Here is a 21,907-nt window from a genome sequence, read left to right as displayed (position 1 = left end):
TTCATACTTTCATATTCTGAATTGCCTCACTTCAGCAATAATAATAATAAACAAGACCAAATTTAGGTCTATATTCCAAAGAATTCTTGAATTACAGCCCTTTAAGTTTGGATAGTGCATTTTCATGTATATTCTCAAAAAGGGGGGTGACAGTTAAGTCTATCTATCCATTTATCTATCGATCCATCCAACCATTAAACATCCCTGCATTTATCTATTCATTATCAATCAATCCAACTTCTATCCATTCTTCAATATCTGCATTTATCAATCTATTAAATGCTCAGTCAATCTGTTCATCCTCCTATCCATTATTTATCCATCCATATTATGTATCCATTTGTATCCATCCATTCATCTGTCCGTTCATTTATTTATCTTTAAATGTATTCATTACCTATCATTCAAAAGTTTATCAATCAATCTACTATGAATTTTTACTTTTTGCATCCATCCATCTTAAATCAAAACATCCTAGTCATAATGATGAGATCCTCTGGAAACTATAATGGAACCAAATGAAAAAAGGAACAAGAAAGAAGAATGGCGAAAGAGTGGAAGGGGTGCAATGAGCTGGAAGACACATCCATCCAAATGATCCCTCTGAATACAGACGAAAAATACACCAGAAGTACATTTGTAAACAAACAAAGCAAATAAAGAACAACTAATCTTCTTGATTCACGCTATCCCGTTTTGACACCGAAAACCGTGTGGAAATTACCAATTAATATAGCTGTCAAATGAAAAAATGAGAAGGGGTTGAGATATAGAGGATTCGGTCTGTGGCGATGAGCAGACGCAATAATATCTCTCCAGCTCTGGGTTATGAAGGCACTGGGTGCACGGTTCATGTATCTTTTCAGACGTATATAAGCGTGTCTTCATCAGCATGCGGTTCCTGGCTCATCCAAAAGAGCCTCACCGTGGCAAATGGTTAAAGTGTCTCTGCTCCTCTCATATAGACACCTCATCAGCAATATTGAGTCTGGTTATTGTCTTGCTCGGCAGAATTGAAAAGGTTACTTGCCGGCCCCTGGAAAAATAGCTTGTGTTGATGCGCTTCATCTTGGAAACAAAAAATTTGCTAATTTATGGGGCGTATTGAATTTTTGGAGAAAATACCAATAACGCTTTTCCATGCGCCGTTTGCTAATGAGTATAGAGCTAAGAGTGAAAAGGCTGACAGAGATGAAATTCAGCCAATGATTTTCTTTTGCTGAAGAAAAAAAGGAACCTATCAGTGTAATGGAAGAGAGAAACTTTAATGTTATCTGGTAACGTCATGCGCAACATTATGCTGCCACTCCTAATTTTTATCTACATGCAGTCACACATAACGCAATAGTAGCATATCAACAATTTTTGATATATCTAACACTGTATTTTTCAGAAATGAAAACATCTGTAATAGCCATGGCCTAGCAGTTAAGGGACAGTTCAGACAAAAATGAAAATTTTGCCTTTTTTTTCAAAAAAGCCTATGTGTTTCACAGAAGAAAGGTAGTCACACAGGTTTGAAACAACATGAGCGTGAGTAAATGTTGATAGAATTTTCATTTGTGAGTGATTTAATCCTTTAAAGGCCCACTGAAGTGCCTTGAAACGCTCAGCATTATTCGATGTGTTGACGTAATTTCCACTGGAAGACAGGGCGGAACATAGGGGTGCACGATATATATCGATTCAATATCGTTATCGCGATATCACGTTGCCCGAAATTATATCGTAAGTCTCGCGATAATTATGCGATATTTTGTTTATGACAAAATGAGACGCGTTTCACTGTATATACATTCTTTATCGAATCTATTTTTTTAAAAACCGGGTCCCTCCTACTCGCTCCAAAGCTAACCGTCACTCTCTCACTTCTCCCTCGCTCTACACACTCACACACACCAGTGCACATCAAAACGAAGTGAAAGAAAAGAAAGGACCTAAAGAGAGAGCGAAGGGAGCGAGTGGAGCAAAAAAAAGAACACAAAAGTAAGAAAATGTGTTTTGCTCATGGAGAAGACGAAATAGTTAAGAACCACCACAAGCCAGTTTACAATGGGTGGTTTTGCATTTAATTAATTATTTTTATTTCTCTCCGTTTTAAATATTTCTCAGTTTATTTCGGCTCTGTTTGTGTGTGCCTGTTAGTCTACGCGCTGATATGAGCAGATATTGTGATCATATGCACAAGTTAGGCGGTGTTTAGCCACGCTTGCAATGCTGGTGTCAGAGAGTTTTACTCACGGAACACTGTAGTTATTCACAATCACGAAAGTTCATTATTTGAATGCGTTTTAAAGCATTATGTTACCGGTTAGACATTTCATTCGCGTGCTCATGCACTGTTTTAACATGTGCTGAGCGTGCGCACTAAAAGCCTGTCAAACACGTGATTACTGGACTAAGTAGTCTTATTGCGCTAATACTGTCAAATACACACAAGGTGAAAGTAAAATCGCGTGTGTCTGTATATTAGATGTGTAGAGGTCTTACATTGAACCGAACCAAAAACGTGGTTAAAAACCGAGGTATGTATTGAACCATGGACTAACTGTATTGTTGCATCACTACTGTACAACCGGACATGATTATTATTTATTTATTCATGTTGTACCAGTCCAATATGACTGTAAGTTGAAATAAACCTTGTGTTGTAAGAACTTGTTTTATTTGTTATGAATCTATTTTGATGCATTTTCCGTAACTTTTGTAATTTTACATAGGTTTAAAAATATCGAAATTAATATCGATATCGCAATATTCATTATCGATATCGCAATATCACATTTTTTTGGAATATCGTGCACCCCTAGCGGAACATATCGATCAGCTCTCCTCTTTTTTAAACTAACCAATAGCGTTTAGTTTATCACAGCTACGCCAGAGTCGTTGAGCTCGGTAAAGCCGCAGTGTCCTCTTAATCTCTAACAGTTTCTCCTCTTAATTTCCTCCATATTGCTTTAACATATAGCATTCTGTGCAGAATTCAAATGGGTCCGGTATGTTTTCTGGACTCTTGCATATGATCCGTTCTGTGCTATCGTGTCTCTGGACCGAAGCAGACTGTGTGGACGCTGGGGCGGTTCACATGACCCTAATGTGAAACCAGACTTCATTCGCCTCAATGGAAAGCATATTTTCACTGTTTGAATTGTTCCCTAATCCCTATCCCCTATATAGAGTGCACTATGTGCCATTCATCATATAGAAAATAGTAAATGTGTGAAATATTGCCGCAGCTTCAGCATCTATTTATAATGAAGGGGGCGCTTTAGATTCGAGAAAGCATTTGATTGGACAGAAAATCTGATGAGAAGCTGAAGTGTCATCAAAATCATTGGAAATGAGAGATTTGAATGCTGCTTATATCTTCTAAATGTGAATTTTGTCAGTTTTGGAGCGCACTAGTTTATAGACAACAGTCATTTAATTTAGATTTCATGGCGACTTTAAGCCAAGATCCTTATGCAGGCAACATGTACACAAACTGTATGCACATACATAAAATAAAATAGGCATAAATATGACTTAAACAGACAAAAAAAAGAAAACAACAACAACAACAACCATAAAGCAGTTTGAGGGCCTTTGTGTTTTTCAACAAAAAAGCACTAAAAGGTAGCATGGTAATACCCATGAGACTCACAAGAGAGAAGTCAGGCGCGTTTTGGCACAGGAGTCGAGGAAAGACGGCCTGTCTTTGCACTCTATCCTCTTCCTCAAAGACGTTACCGTACATGAAGCCATTCATCATGGTGGAGTGGGCGTGCACGTCAATGTAGAACTCCAAACTGACTTTCTGTAAATCAGACAGAGAGAGAGACACAATGATTAGACCAGACAGGTGGAAAAGATGAACAGGCAGAGAACACACTGTGAACAAATTCAAATAAATATATTAAAAACTCAGCACTTTCACAATATTCATATTCATACAGTTGATGTGGTCATTAAGGGTTTTCTATAGTAAATGAATGCTGAGCTTTTTTTGAAAAAATAAAAATTAGCATGGCTGCTGAAATTTCAGCTCAGCCATGAAAGGAATAGGGGAGAGCGGGGCACAACCTAATGTTTTTTGACTTTCTCAGTTTGTGTAAATCCACTTGGGGTTCCGAATATTTATTTTTTCCCACATTAATTGCACACATCTAGTACAATTATGTGGTTTTGTTTCATTAATACATTGTATACTTTTTTCTTGATTTACCCCGAAAGAATGGAAGTGAAATGTGACGATATGCCCCATAGGTGGGGTACATTGTAACATGTGGTGGGGCACAATGTAACATGACCAAATGACAGCTTACAATTATTACATTTTTAAAATAAAATAATGGCCTTTTTTAATCATTACAAATATAAGCATTTTTGAGTTTGACTACAAACACATCGCTAAATACAGCTATACAGCATAGTTCAAAACATAATAATAATTAATAATATCTGAACATTAACTCTCAGTCATTATTCACCCTTTTCTCATGGTTTCTCAAAAGAATTCATAAAAGTATAGAATATAATGGCATATTTCTAATAGGGTCTCATTGTAACGCAGTTACAATGCACCCCATCTGCGCAACTGGGATTTAAACCGCGGCTCGTGTCTTCTGCTGTTAGATCAGCATTAAAGAACGATCTCAACTGTTAAATAACAAATATAAGATTACAATAATATCGGATTTGTCTTATTTTAAATAAACGCAAAAAACAGAGATGAAAACTAAACTTAAGTAAGAAATGTACTTTTGCTATGGGTAAATAAATGTTCAGTAATATCTTCCAGAGATTTTAAAATTTTGGCGCTATTTTTTCTCTAAATAATGTTGATATGGCAACTAGTAAATACACTAAGTTTCATTATTCTGGCATGTGTGGAAAGGGTTAAAATATGCGTGTTACTAACCCCGCGCTCCCCAACCTACACTTTGAGATATATTAAAACAGGAAGCAGTTATTTTAGATAGTTAGTATGTAACAATATTTCACAACATTACTGTTTTTACTGTATTTTCGATCAAATAAATGTAAAAAAAGTCTTGCAGACTCCAAATGGTATATTACGGTAGTGTAACTTCATATCTAGATGCAAGAAAATTCCTAAAAACGTCCTTATTTTCTGCACAAGGGAGGATAGAAAGTCATACAGGTTTGGAATGACATGAGAGTACATTTTCCTTTTTTTTTTGCGGTTAACACAGACAACGAGAAATTGACTGTCCATAGAAACACAGAGCAAGCAAACATCTTAAATATTAAACTACCAAACTATGCTGTGCTTTCACATCACCGATGCACCGGGTGCAAAAATAAGCGCAGTATTATTCATTCTGTGAAAGAGCAACAACACTCCTGGGTGTTTTATAGAACAGCTGTCACAACTGCCATAGTTTAGAGGGATTAATTCATGTTCCTGAGTCAGCAAGCCAAGCAGGCACGCCTCACTACCTCAACCGCAGGCCGGATTTCAGCCGTTTAATGCAGAATAAATGATTAATATGGACCGGGAAACATACAATAATATTTGTCAGCAAAAAAATAAATAAAAGAAAGAAATTCAATTGGCAAAGTGACACCAGAAAGAAACATCTCCACAAAGAAGACGCAAATATACTTCCATGAAAACAGAATAAACAGGCATCCTCGGGAAAAAAAAGTGCACAATCCTTCAGATACGCCCCCTCTCAATCCACCCCCGCGCCATTTTGGCTCTGTGTTCTCTCAGTTACAGTCTAACAGCACTGCAGTGCAGGAAACTGCCGCTCCATCATGGCTGCCACATCATTAAGCTTGCGCTTGGCAAGGCGATGAGAGAGACACTTGTGTGTGGTTTTGTGTCGAGAGAGGATCACGCTGTCGAGCAGAATGAGGTGTCGCCACGAGGAGGGCTGCTGTTTGATGCGCCTCGGCGTTGTGTGTGTGTGTGCTATTGTGTGTGGGTGAGAGGGAGAGAGAGTGAGTCACAACACTTCGGTGACAAGGCATCAAAAGGAGCATCCTGCTACGCGTATCTATACGGCAACAAAGTAATGGCCATTTTGTTTGAGGCTGCCTATCTCTCTCGATCCGTTGTGTACATTGTAAGCATCTGATGCAGGCATAATAGGGCCCACTCCTCTACCCTTTGACCCCCTCCCGCGCTCTCTCCATCTACAGCGAACCTTTTCTTTCTTCATTACACATTCCGAAGCGCACCTCGAATCCCGCGGGTCGTCGGGAGAGGGAGGTAAAACAGAAGTAAGGAAGAGCAAGCGAGAGAGAAAGAGAAACATCAGGAGTCAAAGACCGAGAGGGGGAGAGAGAGAGAGAGATGCGAGTGGGGGGAGAGATCGGGCAGCACCCGGTGCTTGAAATTCCGCTCACAGCCAAAGCAATTTCCTAGTGAGCGCAGGGCTGTCAGGCCTCTGATGGCAGGCGGTGAAATATGGTGGCTGAGAGTGGGGCGGCTGCACGCATGCCAGTCTGATGGATGGAGCCCGCAAGGAAGAGGGAGAAACAACACATAGACAAAAAAAAAAAAAAGAGGAGGAGGAGGGAAAACGAGAGAGAGAGAGAGAGAGAGAGAGAGAGAGAGGCACTGGTCACTGTTAAGGTAGCTCCATCAGCTCCTTGAAGGGGTTTCCAGTGTGCAATAGAGGCGGGTAACTGTCTAATCGCCCATATACTCACCGTGCATTACAAAGTCAGGGTGGGGCTGCTGACTTTATTCATGCATACACGTTCACACACACACACACACACACACACACACACACACACACACACACACACACACACACACACACACACACACACACACACACACACACACATGTTTGTTTTTGTGAAATGTGAGGACATTCCATAGGCGCAATGGTTTTTATACCGTACAAACCGTATGTTCTATCCCCTTACACTGCCCCTGCCCCTAAACCTAGCCCTCACAGGAGACTGTGCAGTTCACTTTCTGTGGAAAAAAACTCATTCTGTGTGATTTATAAGCATTTTGAAAAGTGAGGACATGGGGAACGTCCTCATATTTCACCCTCTTTTTGTAATACCTATGTCATACCCATGTCATTATACACATTTGTGTCCTGATATTTCACAAAAACATGCCCACACACACACACACACACACACACACACACACACACACACACACACACACACACACACACACACACACACACACACACACACACACACACACACACACACACACACACACACACACACACACACACACACACACACACACACACACACACACACACACACACACACACACACACACACACACATTTATGACCTTTTCTCTTGCTCAAAGAGATGCTTAAGTTCACACTCTGTGTAATGGCACTGTATGCATGAAGTGCTGTGTTCCTTCAGCAAGGTCCGTTGGCTCATTTTGCACCGTTAAGAACATAATTAAGAGTGGAAATGAAATGGCCGCTGCTTCATTCTGCAAGAGCTGTTCTCTACCTCCGGGTAAGAAGTAACCTTTCCACACTGATCTGGGACCAGGTGCCATCTGTCATGGTGCTGAGCTCATGAAAGACAAAGAAGTGAAGTGAAATTAAAAAACCAAGAAGAAGACTGTAATACCTGGGTGATTCATCTTATGTGGTACCTTTTAAACTCTCTAAATTTAAAAAAAGAAGCTATACAAATCAAACATTTTGACTAATCAAATTGCTAATACTTTGTTATGGTGTTTTCCCAGCAAAATGATGTCACTTCCAGGAGGATGTTGTCATTAAGGAACTGGATTTTGTTTGTTAAATGGATTTTCACTGTAAATGCAAATTTGATGCAAATCTAACATTTGAGCCACATGTCCAGAATACAGTTAAACCATTGTTTTTTCATCTTAGAAATATTGCCAGATTACATCCAATGCTTTCTTTTTCTGTTGCTGAGAGGTTGATTAACACTTTTGTGTTTACCTGTATTGATTATTGTAATGCCTTGTTTGGCTGGGGTGTCAAAAGCTACCCTAAACAAATTGCAGGTAGTTCAAAATTCGGCTGCTAGAATCCTTACAAGAACTAGGATAAGAGATCATATAACTCCTATTTTGGAGTCTTTGCATTGGCTCCCGGTTAAGTTTAGGGTTGATTATAACATTTTGATGTACAATGTTTTACATGGGTTGGCACCTCAATATTTGTCTGAGCTTTTAATTCCCCATACTCCTACGCGTAACCTTCGTTCATCTGAAACTGGTCTTTTAGTTGTTCCGAAAACTCATCTAAGACTGATGCGGATAGGGCTTTTTCCTCATTAGCTCCAAAACTGGAATTCCTTACTGATTGAGATAAGGCAAGCTAAATCTCTCTGCATTTTTAAATCTCGCTTTAAAACGTATTTTTTTAGGGTAGCTTTTAATTAAACATTTGTATCAATTTTATATTGTTTTATTTTTTTTAACCATTTTGATTGCACGTTCTTTTTCTCCTATTTATTTTTCTATTTTGTGTATTTTTTTTATTTTTTATAAATGTTTTATTGTTGTTTTGATATCTTTTACACACAAAATGACGAAGACAAACATTTAGCCATTACAACAGTAAGTACAAAAAATAACATAAAAAAATAAAAGAATAAAAAATAGATATAATAATTAAAATATATATACAAATAAAATTTATAATTAAAACTGGTTAGTTATACTGAAGTATAAACAATATAAATATTTGAGATATTTGCTTCAGAATATCCAAAGACTATACATGTACTACAAATTATGTAAAAGAAAGATAGTGTGTACTTTTTTTATTTATTTCTATTTTTTTTTAAAGTTGCTTCCTTACATTTTTAAGTACAATCAACTTGGATGTTTAAGTCATTTCAACTTAAATTATATTAAACTGACTTGTGTATAACTTATATAAAAAGTTGAAAATGGCTTAACTTATTAAAGTAACGTTAAATCAATGTAAAAACATCATAACGTCACAAACATCACGTCATAACTTAATACTCAAAGTATGGAAGTGAATTATAAAAAAAAAACTGATTAACAATTAAACAATATTAACAATATACACAAAAAAGTTTGGAATATATGGAATATTTATGTCATTAAGTCAGTGTTATTGTTAACTAAAACAACTGAGAATAGTTTTTGGACATTAAAATAAAGCTGGAATTTAATCAAATATAAATATTAGATGGAAAACTTTTAAAAATTTAAACTGTAGAAATAATATTAATAATAATAAAAAACTAATAAAATTACAAAAACTAACTTAAAATATAAAAATTAAAGCTTGAATAATGACTTTAATAGTACATAAATAATATTCTAAAACTACAATAAATATACATAGCATACAGAAAAAGTATATAGCATAGTATGAATGACCTAACTGCTCCTGTGGTATTAAAATATCATCTTTCAAGGTGAAAATGATACCTGTCCCGAAATTCAAACTTGATTTTCCTTACGCAATATCAAGGACATCCGTGAGAGAAAAGTACAGTCCCCATCTACAGCCCTCAATGTCAACAAACAGACAGCCAATCACACAGTCCTAATGTGCTGTCAATCAAAGGTGGACAATACTCCGCTAGCTTAACGCTGATTGATTGTTCAATTAGCATGCGTCTCTGACCTCCAGATTTGTTCATTTGAATTTGTAATTAAGCAATTAAGGGCAATTAAGAAATTAGGAATATGAAAATAGAGCATAATTTGAGTGTTGACGTGTTGAATATTCAAGTGCATGTAAAATGCCCATCACACTTTTTGCAAGGCTGCATGTGAGGACAGCAGGCAAACGTCTACCTGCTCCTTTGAGTAGAAATGGAAGGTCAAAAGAATTTAGTCGGACGAGCACTTATCTAAGGAATAGTAATTAGTCTGGGCTGTTAAGGCCCATAAATGCTCTGCTTATCTGTATGAATTAAGAAATGGTGCTGATTTAAGCAGGATTAGAAGCTGATGCATTTAACCACAAAGCACTTAGCATCAGCAATACCTATGAAGAGAGGACGCAACAGATTCTGCTCGCTCAGAAGTTTGTCCATCCTCTGCAGACGAGGGGAACAGAAAGTGTCTGAGCGGTTTATGATAATGCAAGACTTGAAATACAGTTGTGGAAAATGTGGAAAATATTCTGATTGAGGTCAAAACACACAATTACATGCAAAGCGAAGGCAGAAAAGAAAAGATGGAAGGCGTCTGTGTGCATGATGGTTGAAAAGACAGCTCATCAGAGAGAGTTCAGATTATATCTCGCTTTTCAGATGTTTGCCAGTGTGGATAATGGCAGCGTTCCATAGCGCAACAGTTTCCATCCTCCGTTCTTAGGCATTAGGGATGATATACTCTTCAGCTCAACACAGAAATGACTTCAAATTTGAGCTGTGTGTGTAATAAATGTTTATATATATATATATATATATATATATATATATATATATATATATATATATATATATATATATATATATATATATATATATATATATATATATATATATATATATATATATATATATATATATATATATATATGTGTGTGTGTGTATACTATGAAGAGTTATACAGTACATACACACAGACATATAATATATAGATATAAATATATACACACAGTTGCAAGACAAAGTATGTGAACCGCTTGCAGAATCTGTGAAAATGTGAATAATTTTAACAAAATTAAAGAGATCATATGTAGTGTTGTCCTCAATAAGATATTTTACATACATTATTATTAAAATGACCCTTTCAAAAGTTATGAACCATTGATTCTCAGTGCTGTGTGTCGTTTCCTGGATGATCCACGGGTGTTTTTTTGGGGGGGGGGGGTTTGTGATGGTTGTTCATGAGTCCCTTGTTTGTCTTGATCTGTTAAACTGCCCAATGTTCTTCAGAAAAATCCTCCAGGTCCTGCAAATTCTTCAGTTTCCAGCATCTTTTGCATATTTGAACTTTTGTATATTGTCATTTTAATAAATTCAGTTATTTTTTTGTCTTGTGGACTAAATGTAAACATTTTTTATGTAAAATATTTTATTCAGGACAGTACTAAATAAAAAATAACATGTATTTTGTATGATCTCTCTTATTTAGTTACAATTATTACATTTCACAGATTCTACAATCATTTCATATACTTTTTCTTGCAACTGTATATACTATATATTTACATATATATGAACACTCACACACACATTATTACAGCAGTTTAGCAAGGACACATTCAATTGAAGTGACAGCAAAGATGTTTTACACAGTTATAAAAAATAAATTCTGTGTTTTGAACTTTATTCATTAAAGAATCCGAAGAAGAAGAATCCGAAGAAGAAAAATGCGAAGAAGTAAAATGCGAAGAAGAAGAATCCGAAGAAGAAGAATCCGAAGAAGAAGAAGAATCCGAAGAAGAAGAAGAATTTTTTTTCAGGATTTTTCCGGTCAGAGAACCATCATGTCCAAACAGCCCTTATTGCCAAATGGATTCAGGGAAATATTGATAATGCAATAATACTCACTCATATTATTTATATAAGGGAGCGACTGTGGAACTAGCATGGTTTTAGGAAACGTAATAGTCAAATAAAGGGCTGATTAAAATCATCACAATCATCATATCAATCCAAATCAACCATCTCCAACCAAACACCGGAAGCTCATTTGACGTGTTTCTGACTTGTCTTATAAAACACCCTTAAAAACATGAGAGAGACAGGGAAAGAAAGAGAGAAAGAGACACGTCCAGATATTTCAGAGATTCACTGAATGTGAGATGATGGAAGGACGGAGGACAGGAAGTGATGATGGACGTAAATTGCCCGTAAATCTGGGTGATCGCTTAGAAAGGTGCGTCTGACACCAGAGGACGTCTCAACTCTTTCTTTATCTGTCTTTCTTTCTCTCTCGTTCTCTCGCAAGACTGCTTTCAGCCACTATCAGAACCGCACACAACGGCTCACATAAATACTCGATTGAGAGAGAGAGAGAGAGAGAGAGAGAGAGAGAGAGAGAGAGAGAAAGAGCAGCAACCACACAGGGAAGGGGGGATTTCAAGGTGCAATATTCATCTGGCCAGGCTGACAGGATCTAATACATTTGTTTCAGACGGAAAATTAATTTTCTAATATTAAAAAGGTCAGAAATGAACCATGGCAATACCGGCCCTTTTGTCATCTTTAACAAATTATCCAAAATGCTGTTGTCAGATTGGTGGGGATATCTGGGCCATGATGAATGATCGAGGTAATCAGCCAATCAAAAAGAATCCCTCTCTCTCCATGATAAATGGGCTGGAAAAACAGCGTTTTACGCGGGAGATAGGTCCATTTGTTTTCTTATTCTTTCCCCTTCTCTTTCTCTTTCATTTTTCCTAAACAAATACTTGGTGCTCATGGACAGATTATATACACTTCCATCACTAACTCTGAGTCATTTTCTCACCTGACCAGTGCTCACTGGAGAGTGTAATATGGCGAATTGTTTCGCTTTTTAAAAACCACTCAGGTGACTTTAGTGCTCAAAGAGATGGATTGAACACAAAATCACATCAATGAGGTGTTCAAAATGTACTTAAATATGGGCTTGTTTCTGGCACAGAAAACAAACAACAAAACGTGAAGGTTTTCATTAGCACTGAAAAAAAGGTCATGAAAACACTTAGCATTAATAAACTGATTATTTAGGACAAAATTAGCTGTATCCTCAATGCAAATACAAGGTTGTTGCAAATTTCCTGCAGAAATGCAATACACTTCATATTAGTAACTTGTATAATTCGAGCAGTGTAAAGTAATTGTCTTAAAGTGCCCTCTCTGCCACAGGTTAAAACACATTTGGCTCAGTATGTGTAAGCCTACTGCAATGCAAGCTAGTATGTTAACCAAGAGAGGTTTGTGCAATTAAATGGTGAGTGTTGTAGATTAGCATACATTAGCTTAGCGTGGTCTATGTTAGCATACTGGGAACAGGGAGCTGGTGTGTTGGCTTGGCGCTAAACTCTGCCTGCTGTTGAACAGTCTTGCAGTCACAGCCTTGCAGACTAATTAGTATCAGTGCTACATTTTGTGTGTGCAGTTGTATATCAGAGTATGTCTGTATGAGATGCAACCTTTAAAATATGAGTCAGATACTGGGGAAATAAGCTCTGACAATGACAGTGATGATGGTACGAAACATCTGCTCAAACGGGACCCATCCAAGTTCAAAAAGGTAACAAAATATGCTTTATTTACTGTGGTGAGCAGCGAGGCTGAGGGACCCTGAGAGCGGGACGAGGCCGCGGTCATTAAGGACGATGAGCGCCAGCTGCGTGCCGCATCGGTCTTGTGTCTCACGGAGGAGTGATGGGAGTAAAAAGGAGGAGCAACGACCGGTTCCCGCCTCCTTTTTCACATACGAACAAACCCGTTAAATTGGTGCCGAAGCCCAGGAGGAAGGAGGTATATGCTGTCGAAGAGCCCTCGCTGCTGAGGGGGATCGCGGTGTTGAGGAGGTCGGGCAGCGTGGATGGATGAAGACTGCGAGGGGCTGCCCTAGGTGGTGGTGCTGGAGCGAGTGAAGATCCGGTGGGACGGAGAGCTTGCTGCCGTGCCCCTGGATCGAGACGGGGTGGCTGCCATCCAAGAGGGAGTGGAGGAGTCGTCGGCGCTTGCTGTGAGCCGGAGCCTGCTGCCGTCCGCCATTTAGGGGAGGAGCAGGGAGCGCTGGACTCGCGGGGGCGGAGGAGGATCAAGCCGTCTACCAAGCACCCCCCCCCCCCCCCCGAGGGAACGTGAAAGCGGGAGGAGTGACGGGAGTATAAAGGAGGAGCGACGACAGTGAAGGACGAGAGAGGACCAGGCCTGGAATTTACGTTGTGTTTTGTTTACGTTTGGTTGTGTCTGTGTGCGGCAGTCGTCCGTGAGTTCTGCCGCTTTTACTTTCTGTTTGTTGATTTATTTTATTAAAGTCTCTTAAATGTTCGCCGGTTCCCGCCTACTTCTTCCCATACGAACAAACCCTGTTACATTTACATTTATGCATTTAGCAGACGCTTTTATCCAAAAGCGACTTACAACTGAGGAGTTCAGGAAGCGATCCGTCATGAAGAGTCGAAGAAACACAAAAAGTGCCTGAAATACTAAGTTTGTGTACATTACTCAGTGTAGCACAGGCTAGAGTAGGGAGGGAAAAGGGGAAGAAAGAGGAATTTTTTAATTAATTTTTTATTTTATGAGCTTGTGGAAAAGATTAGTTTTTAGTTGTCTTTTGAATGTTGTCAGTGATTCTGCGTTTCAGATGGCGATGGGAAGATCGTTCCACCAGCCGGGAACAGTGAATGAGAATGTTCTGGAGAGGGTTTTCATGCCTCTTTCCTTAGCTGGGCGAAGGCTTCTGGTGGGGGTGTAGACTCGTAGAAACGAGTCAAAGTAAGCAGGAGCGGAGCTCGTGGTGGCTCTGTAAGCAAGCATCAGCGCCTTGAACTTGATGCGAGCGGTGAGTGGTAGCCAGTGCAGAGAGATGAAGAGAGGTGTGACATGGGTCCTTTTGGGCTCGTTGAAGACAAGACGTGCTGCTGCGTTCTGAAACATTCGAAGTGTTTGGATTGCACATGATGGGAGTCCAGACAGAAGCGCATTGCAGCAGTCAAACAACCAGGGCCTGGACGAGAAGCTGTGTGGTCTGATCTTCCTGATGTTGTGCAGCGCAAACCTGCATGACCGAGCTGTCTTTGAGATGTGTTCTTTGAAGGACAACTGGTTATCAAATGTTACTCCAAAATTTCTGACCGACTTTGATGGGGAAATCAAGGATGGAGCTAGCTGGATGGTGAAGTTGTGTTGTATAGTGGGATTTGTGGGGAAGACGAGAAACTCAGTCTTTGCCAGGTCATTTCAGTCATTTAACTCTTTTGTAATTGTTCATAAAAAAAAAAAATCAGGAGAGCATTATACTATTGTGCCAGTTATGCTGGCTACACAGCAAAAGATTTTTTACATCTTATAAGATTTTCAAAATGTGATAGACCACAAACATGAGGACAAATAATCCTAGATTTAACCGTTTTGCTCCTATAGTGTGGTGTGCCATGATGTGACAAAGACAGCACACCACACACAAACAGATTTTCAACCAGAGCCTGACTGTAAATACAGGAAATCTCGCAAAATCTCGCAAGACTTCAGAATAAGCATGGTGGATGATATGCAGGAAGAAATTGCGATGATAGTGTTTGAAAATTCACGCAAAAAAAAAGAAAAGGGTTTGGGTGAAGTCGTGGAGACGGCGGGCACATGGTCTGTACATGTTACAGAGTGAGCTAGAGGTGAGTAATGGTAAAAAAATCACACTGCTATGTTTTTTTTTATAATTGTTGTTCTCAGGTGTCTCCTGGAAAATAGATATTAGTGAGATGGTGGTCCAGTGGGTTAAACCATGGAACTGATATGCAAAAGGTTGCTGGTTCGATCCCAGCTGTCACCACCAGTGTGTCCTTTACGCAAGGCACTTTACTCCATGTTGCTCCAGGGGGATTGTCCCTGTAAGAAGGACACTGTAAGTCGCTTTGGATAAAAGCGTCTGCCAAAATGCATAAATGTAAATGTAAATGTAGATGACATTGGGTGTAACGGTACACAAAACTGACGGTTCGGTACGTACCTCGGTTTTGAAGTCACGGTTCGGTACGAGTTCGGTACAGCAGATTTACAAAATTGCTTTTTATTTATTTTTTATATTTAATAGTGGTTTACTGGGGAAAAAAGTGTCTGTCCTTGAATGAATTAAATTATTTCTAAAAGTTTATTTAAGATATTTCTTTAAATTATATAGGGAGCCCTTATTTGTACATTAATATTAAAGGTTCACAACAGAGCCCAAACTATTAGCCTAAATTCAGTTGCTATTCATTTTTAGGTATAATAATCAACACTCAAATAATACATTGTATGCAAACATGTAAACTTCAGGCAAAAACATAAGGCAGTTTTTGCATTAACTTCTAAATCTAATTATAAAATAGTTTTTTTCTCCAAATCGTTGTTGAAAAATATTAATTTATATACAATGTCTGTCATTTTCAAGACAGGTTTATTTAACATCCATGAAATAATCAAGACATCACTAACAGGTTAAGTAGAATATAATGAATATAAGGGCTAATATAGAGCATATATTTAGCGAAAGAGTTGATTTCTCTAGTGAATAAAAGTCTGTGGACACTGAATGACTGCCTGAGTGAATGTGACGCTAACGTTACATGACATTGTTTAGTTTACACGCAGTTATATTGACGTCTTTCCGCCGTTGAAACACTGATTGAGCGATTACCCCACATATATACATGACAGTAAGTTGTAATGTATCCTCATACCTTCAGATCGTCATTCATGTTTATTCTTTAGTAAGAGAAGATCGATCGCCTTCACAGATGATCGCGTTCACGCGCGTGCGCGTCGCGCGGCCGCTTGAACTGTGATCAGTGACCAGAAACGGCATTTATCGTTTGAATTTCGTGATAAAATGAACTGAATACTTAATATGTTTGTGTGGGAACTTGGATGGAAGTGTGTTCCGCCGACTGTGAACTGTTTAAGATTGCATTCGGAAACCGTTTGATAACATTACACGTGTGCACCGTTCACAAATGATCGCGTTCACGCGCGCGCGCGCGCCGCACGGCCACTTGAACTGTGTTCAGTGATCACTGATCAGTCACGCACATTAAAGAGCATCAAAACGTAATTTATCGTTAGAATTTCGTGATAAAATGAACTGAATACTTAATATGTTCGTGTGGGAACTCGGATTGAAGTGTGTTCCGCGCTTACAACAAGCCGACTGTTAACTGTTAAAGATTACATTCATAACCGTTCGGTACACGCGTGCACCGTACCGGAAGCCCTGTACCGAAACGGTTCAATACAAATACGTGTACCGTTACACCCCTAGTAGATATTATTCTCTTTGAAATTGCCTTATTAAATAAACTTTAAATAATTGTTTTTATAGTCAGAGTTTCTACATGACACGTTGTATAAACATTCGTGCTGTTGCCACAAATCAACTAGATGATCCTCCATCTCTGCTGTCCACATCACTTTGTGCTGCGCCATGACCGCGTTTGTTATGCTTCCGTATTCTCTCAGTGTGCTTTCTGATTGGATATAATTTCGTTTCACGCGCGCGTGTGTGCGTTTGTCCTCGGGGTTCCCCCCACACATCAGGATTTCTGATCGTAAATATTCAACACGTTGAATATTTACGATTCGCGATCGGGACGGCTCCAACGTTCTTCCGAGCAGGTTCGAACACTCTTAACACACTTCACACCACAGGAAAATCTGATAAGATAATCTTTAGAACCATCAAGATAATCGGGACATAGCTAGGATTGTCGGAAGGGGGGAAATCGGCCCAAAATCAGGCCGATTATCTTTTGGTGTGTACCCAGCATTAGAGATGCAGAGCGCTAACTACTCTCTGCTGTCTCAGACAACAACATATTTGTCCTGTGTCGGCCACCGTAGCTTCTCTATGTGCTTTGAAAGGGAGGGGTGAGCGGTGGGCGGTTACAATTAACAACCTAACCGCTAGATGCCTATGCAAGTCACTGCATAGGAAACAGTATCAACTCCACTCTCTATTGCAAGTTTTTTGAAAATATTATCCATATAAAAGTGTCATTTACGATTACCATTTGCGATGTAGCTGCTGTCAGATCCAATACAGCGGAGTGCTTCATCTGTCAACAAAACTTTCTTTGCAAACTTTCCATTACATTGTGCCTAGTTTACAAAACAATCATCGGTCAAATTCTCTGAACAAACATAATACTCAGACGGGATTCAGGTAGGCAAAGTGAACTTTCATTTACGCTTCTATTTAGTCTTTAATTTGTCCTGTTGTCGGCAGACTCAAGAGTGCGGAGTAAAGTGAACGGGTATCTGTACTGTATCCAGTGTACAGCGTCAGTGATTATAATGGGTTTTATTTGTTTTTGATGTGATGCTCGCATCCGGTATAGGCAGGTATCAGCCGATAAGTGACTGAACGGCAGTAGGTGGGGCCTGTGGTGCGATGATGTAAAACTATGGCTGCGTCTCATTTCGAAGGTTGCGTCCTCTGGAGGTGGCATTTGAATCAAGGTCATCAAGGACGCAGCTTATATGTCTAGCTCTGGAGGTAGGTGTATGCAGATGCATTTGCTCGTGTGACATCACAAGACCCCCAATATCCAAAAGTAGTTTTTTTGTGTTTGATCGAATAAATGCTTTGTTTATAATGAGGGCAATTTAAGCTCTGAAACTTGTAGGATGTTTTATTGGTGCAAAGATCTCTTATATGTCAAAAGATCAAAGCAAAATGTATTTATCATGTTATGACCCCTTTAAGGGTGTGTTCCACACTTGTAGTTCGGTCAGCTTGGTCTGGATCCCCCCAAAAAAGAAAGCATTTAGTTCTGGTTTGCTTAGCATTCAGATAGGCCAGATTGGCATTTTCATCACAGAACCTAAAGATACAAAACCTAAATCCAAAGGGATATGTAGGGATATGTTCACAGCTTGATTGGTTGGCTTTTATGACGTACTTATGGAATATCCAAAACAATGCGTTGTGCTTGGATAAATGCGCTCGTTGTATGTGCGTAGCCTGCATAAGATAGTATTTTGACCAGCTGAGAACTTGTGAAGAGCTTATAAAATGTGTAAAGGAGTCAAAACTGCGTCAGGAATCCCTCCGTCACACACACAAACAATCTTTTGCGAGGAGACGCGGTTCTGATGCCGAACTGTGATGGCAACATCACGACTATGACAAGAAAAAACAGGTATGAGAGAGCATTCTGTCCTTTTTAGGGTCGCATCTTTCTGTTTTTGGTTTGTTTACGTCTTTGGTCTATGTTGCGTTCATTTATCATTCGAACCGCACCAGAGTTCGCTTGGAAGCGTACAGAGACCCATCTCAGTCTGCTTGTTTGGTGCGCACCAGGGTTCGGAAGGCACTTGTATACTTTGTATTGTTCAACTGTTTGAGGATGATATGGGATTTAGAAAGTCATTAGTAATAAGTAATGATTATTAGAGAGAGTATTTAGAACTGTAATCTAAGAAGTCACTTTGGATAAAAGAATCATTGAAGATATAATTAGTAGCTAGTAACTTTTTTAGAGTAACTTACCCAACACAAAAACAAGTAAGTTAAGCCATGAGTTTTAAAAAGTAATGGGGAACCAAAGTGTACCATATTGGTGGAATGTGCCGGTGGGCATTGTCCCCCTGTCACTGGCTGGCACAGAGATTGGCATCCCATAGCTTCGATCTGTGCTGTGTCTAATGTGATTAACCATAGAGAACACAGCCAATGCCAGTCTGGCTTGAGATCTCGCATGGCATGGATATTTGTATGTGTCTGTGTTTGTGTATGTGTGCTTGTTTGCATTTGTCAGCTGTGAGATGCTCAGTGTGGTGTTGAGGAGAGGAACGTTTCCCCGTCCTGATCTCTCCTCCTCTGTTTAGCATACTAGAAAGCATTTATCAGTCAAAAACCCTCCGCACCATATTGTGAACAACAACAACCACAAAGTAATTACCACCAAGTAATTCAAAACTACATCCAAATCCAAACTGCCACACAGACAGCAGATCACATAAGCGGGCACATCTCACAATAGCATACCTCTCATTCTTAGAGTTGATTTCTCTTGATTTCCCAAGATTAAAATCAAGCCTAAGATGATACAAAAACCAATCACCCTCAACTTAAAAATGATCATGCATGCTTGGGTGTAACTGCTTTAAATGGCATCACATTATTATTGATTTGACTGCACTGACACTATTGGATGAGAAGTGAACTGAGCTGGACGACGACACTGTTTTTCTTAAGAACTGTTTTATAGATGAAATGAACTCATTTAATAATTGATGAACTGAATCAACACTGAAATGACTTTCAGCTGAGCAATGACTCTATTTTCAGTAACACTTTAGAATACTGTTCTGTCATTAATGAATAACTATACAGGAACAAATGATTAACGCAATATTAACATTAGTTACTATTATTAACTAACAAGAAACTCTGATTAATGTGGTAATAGCGCTCAGTTGAATGCCGTAGTTCACTATTCGCTAATCAATATAGTTTTCATACCTCCCAGAGGACTACTAAGAACTACTATATACAGGATCATAATTAATGAAAGTAATGCACAATATATAATTTATTCTAAAGTGAAGATCATGGTAACCTAATGACTCAAGTATTACCAAATCCTTCAGAAGGAATTACTAATTATTTGGAAGAGTATTCTAAAGTAAAAAAAAGCATGATAACTAGCAATGACTGGAAACATTGTGAGCTTTTGAGGTTTTGGATAGTAATGAGTCAACGCGTTACTAGACCCTTTTAAAAGAATTACTAAATATTTGGAACAGTATTCTTAAGTAAAGATTATTGTAACCAAATCCGTCAGAAGCAATTACTATCCGAAACCTTATAAAAACATCAAAAGCCTACAATGACAATTAATTCTGTATACTAGGGAGTTATAATGTTTTTCACTTTAGAATATACTGTTCCAAATAATTCCTATAGAAGAATGTAGTAATACTTGAGTCATTACTAGTGAGTTACTGTGATCTTCACTTAAAAAATAATGATACATTAGGCATTACTCGCATTAATTATGAACCTGTATATTAGTTCTTAATAGTCCTCTGGGAGGTATGAAAATATAGTAGCTATTGATTAGCTAATAGTGAACTACCTCATTCAACTGAGGGTTATTATTACTAAGTAATTCATTAATCAGAGTTTCTTGTTAGTTAATAGCAGTTACTAGAATGTTAATATTGCATTACTCATTTCTGACTTTATATCACGCAATTCTAACTGCATATCTCGCAGTTCTGACTTTATAACTCTCAATTCTGACTTTATATCTCGCAGTTCTGACTTTATAACTCTTAATTCTGACATAATAACTCTCAATTCAGACTTTATATCACACAATTCTGACTTTATAACTCGCAATTCTGACATAATAACTCTCAATTCAGACTTTATATCACACAATTCTAACTTCATATCACACAATTCTGATTTTATAACTCTCAACTCTTACTTCATATCTCGCAGTTCTGACTTAATAACTCTCAATTCAGACTTTATATCACACAATTCTAACTTCATATCACACAATTCTGACTTTATAACTCGTAATTCTGACTTTATATCACTCAATTCTGACTTTATAACTCTCAATTCTGACTTAATAACTCGTAATTCTGACTTTATATCACGCAATTCTGACTTCATATCTCGCAGTTCTGACTTTATAACTCTCAATTCTGACTTTATAACTCTCAATTCTGACTTTATATCACACAATTCTAACTTCATATCACACAATTCTGACTTTATAACTCGTAATTCTGACTTTATATCTCTCAATTCTGACTTTATAACTCTCAATTCTGACTTTATATCACACAATTCTGACTTTATATCACACAATTCTGACTTTATATCACACAATTCTGACTTTATATCACACAATTCTGACTTTATATCACGCAATTCTGACTTCATATCTCGCAGTTCTGACTTTATAACTCTCAATTCTGACTTAATAACTCTCAATTCAGACTTTATATCACACAATTCTAACTTCATATCACACAATTCTGACTTTATAACTCGTAATTCTGACTTTATATCTCTCAATTCTGACTTTATAACTCTCAATTCTGACTTTATATCACACAATTCTGACTTTATATCACACAATTCTGACTTTATATCACACAATTCTGACTTTATATCTCACAATTCTGACTTTATAATTCTCAATTCTGACTTTATTTCACACAATTCTGACTTTATAACTTGCAATTCTGACTTTATATCACACAATTCTCACTTTATCACTCGTAATTCTGACTTTATAACTCGTAATTTTGACTTTAT

At 38.1% G+C, this 21,907-nt stretch overlaps 1 protein-coding gene across 2 annotated transcripts in view; it reads right to left on the bottom strand.

The window, feature by feature from the left end:
• The window catches only part of agbl4 (AGBL carboxypeptidase 4), a 498,974-nt gene that overhangs the window by 27,284 nt on the left and 449,783 nt on the right, over positions 1 to 21,907 (bottom strand). For both annotated transcript variants that reach the window (XM_079826732.1, XM_079826733.1), the window contains one exon: positions 3,644 to 3,796. In XM_079826732.1, coding sequence (XP_079682858.1) covers positions 3,644 to 3,796 — 153 coding nt within the window. The remainder of the gene's footprint in view (positions 1 to 3,643; positions 3,797 to 21,907) is intronic.

Source organism: Gobio gobio (genome assembly GCF_949357685.1).
Source record: "Gobio gobio genome assembly, chromosome: 10".
Classification (NCBI taxonomy): domain Eukaryota; kingdom Metazoa; phylum Chordata; class Actinopteri; order Cypriniformes; family Gobionidae; genus Gobio; species Gobio gobio.
Note: the sequence above shows the minus strand (reverse complement) of the source record. Positions and strands in the feature narration are given on the sequence as shown.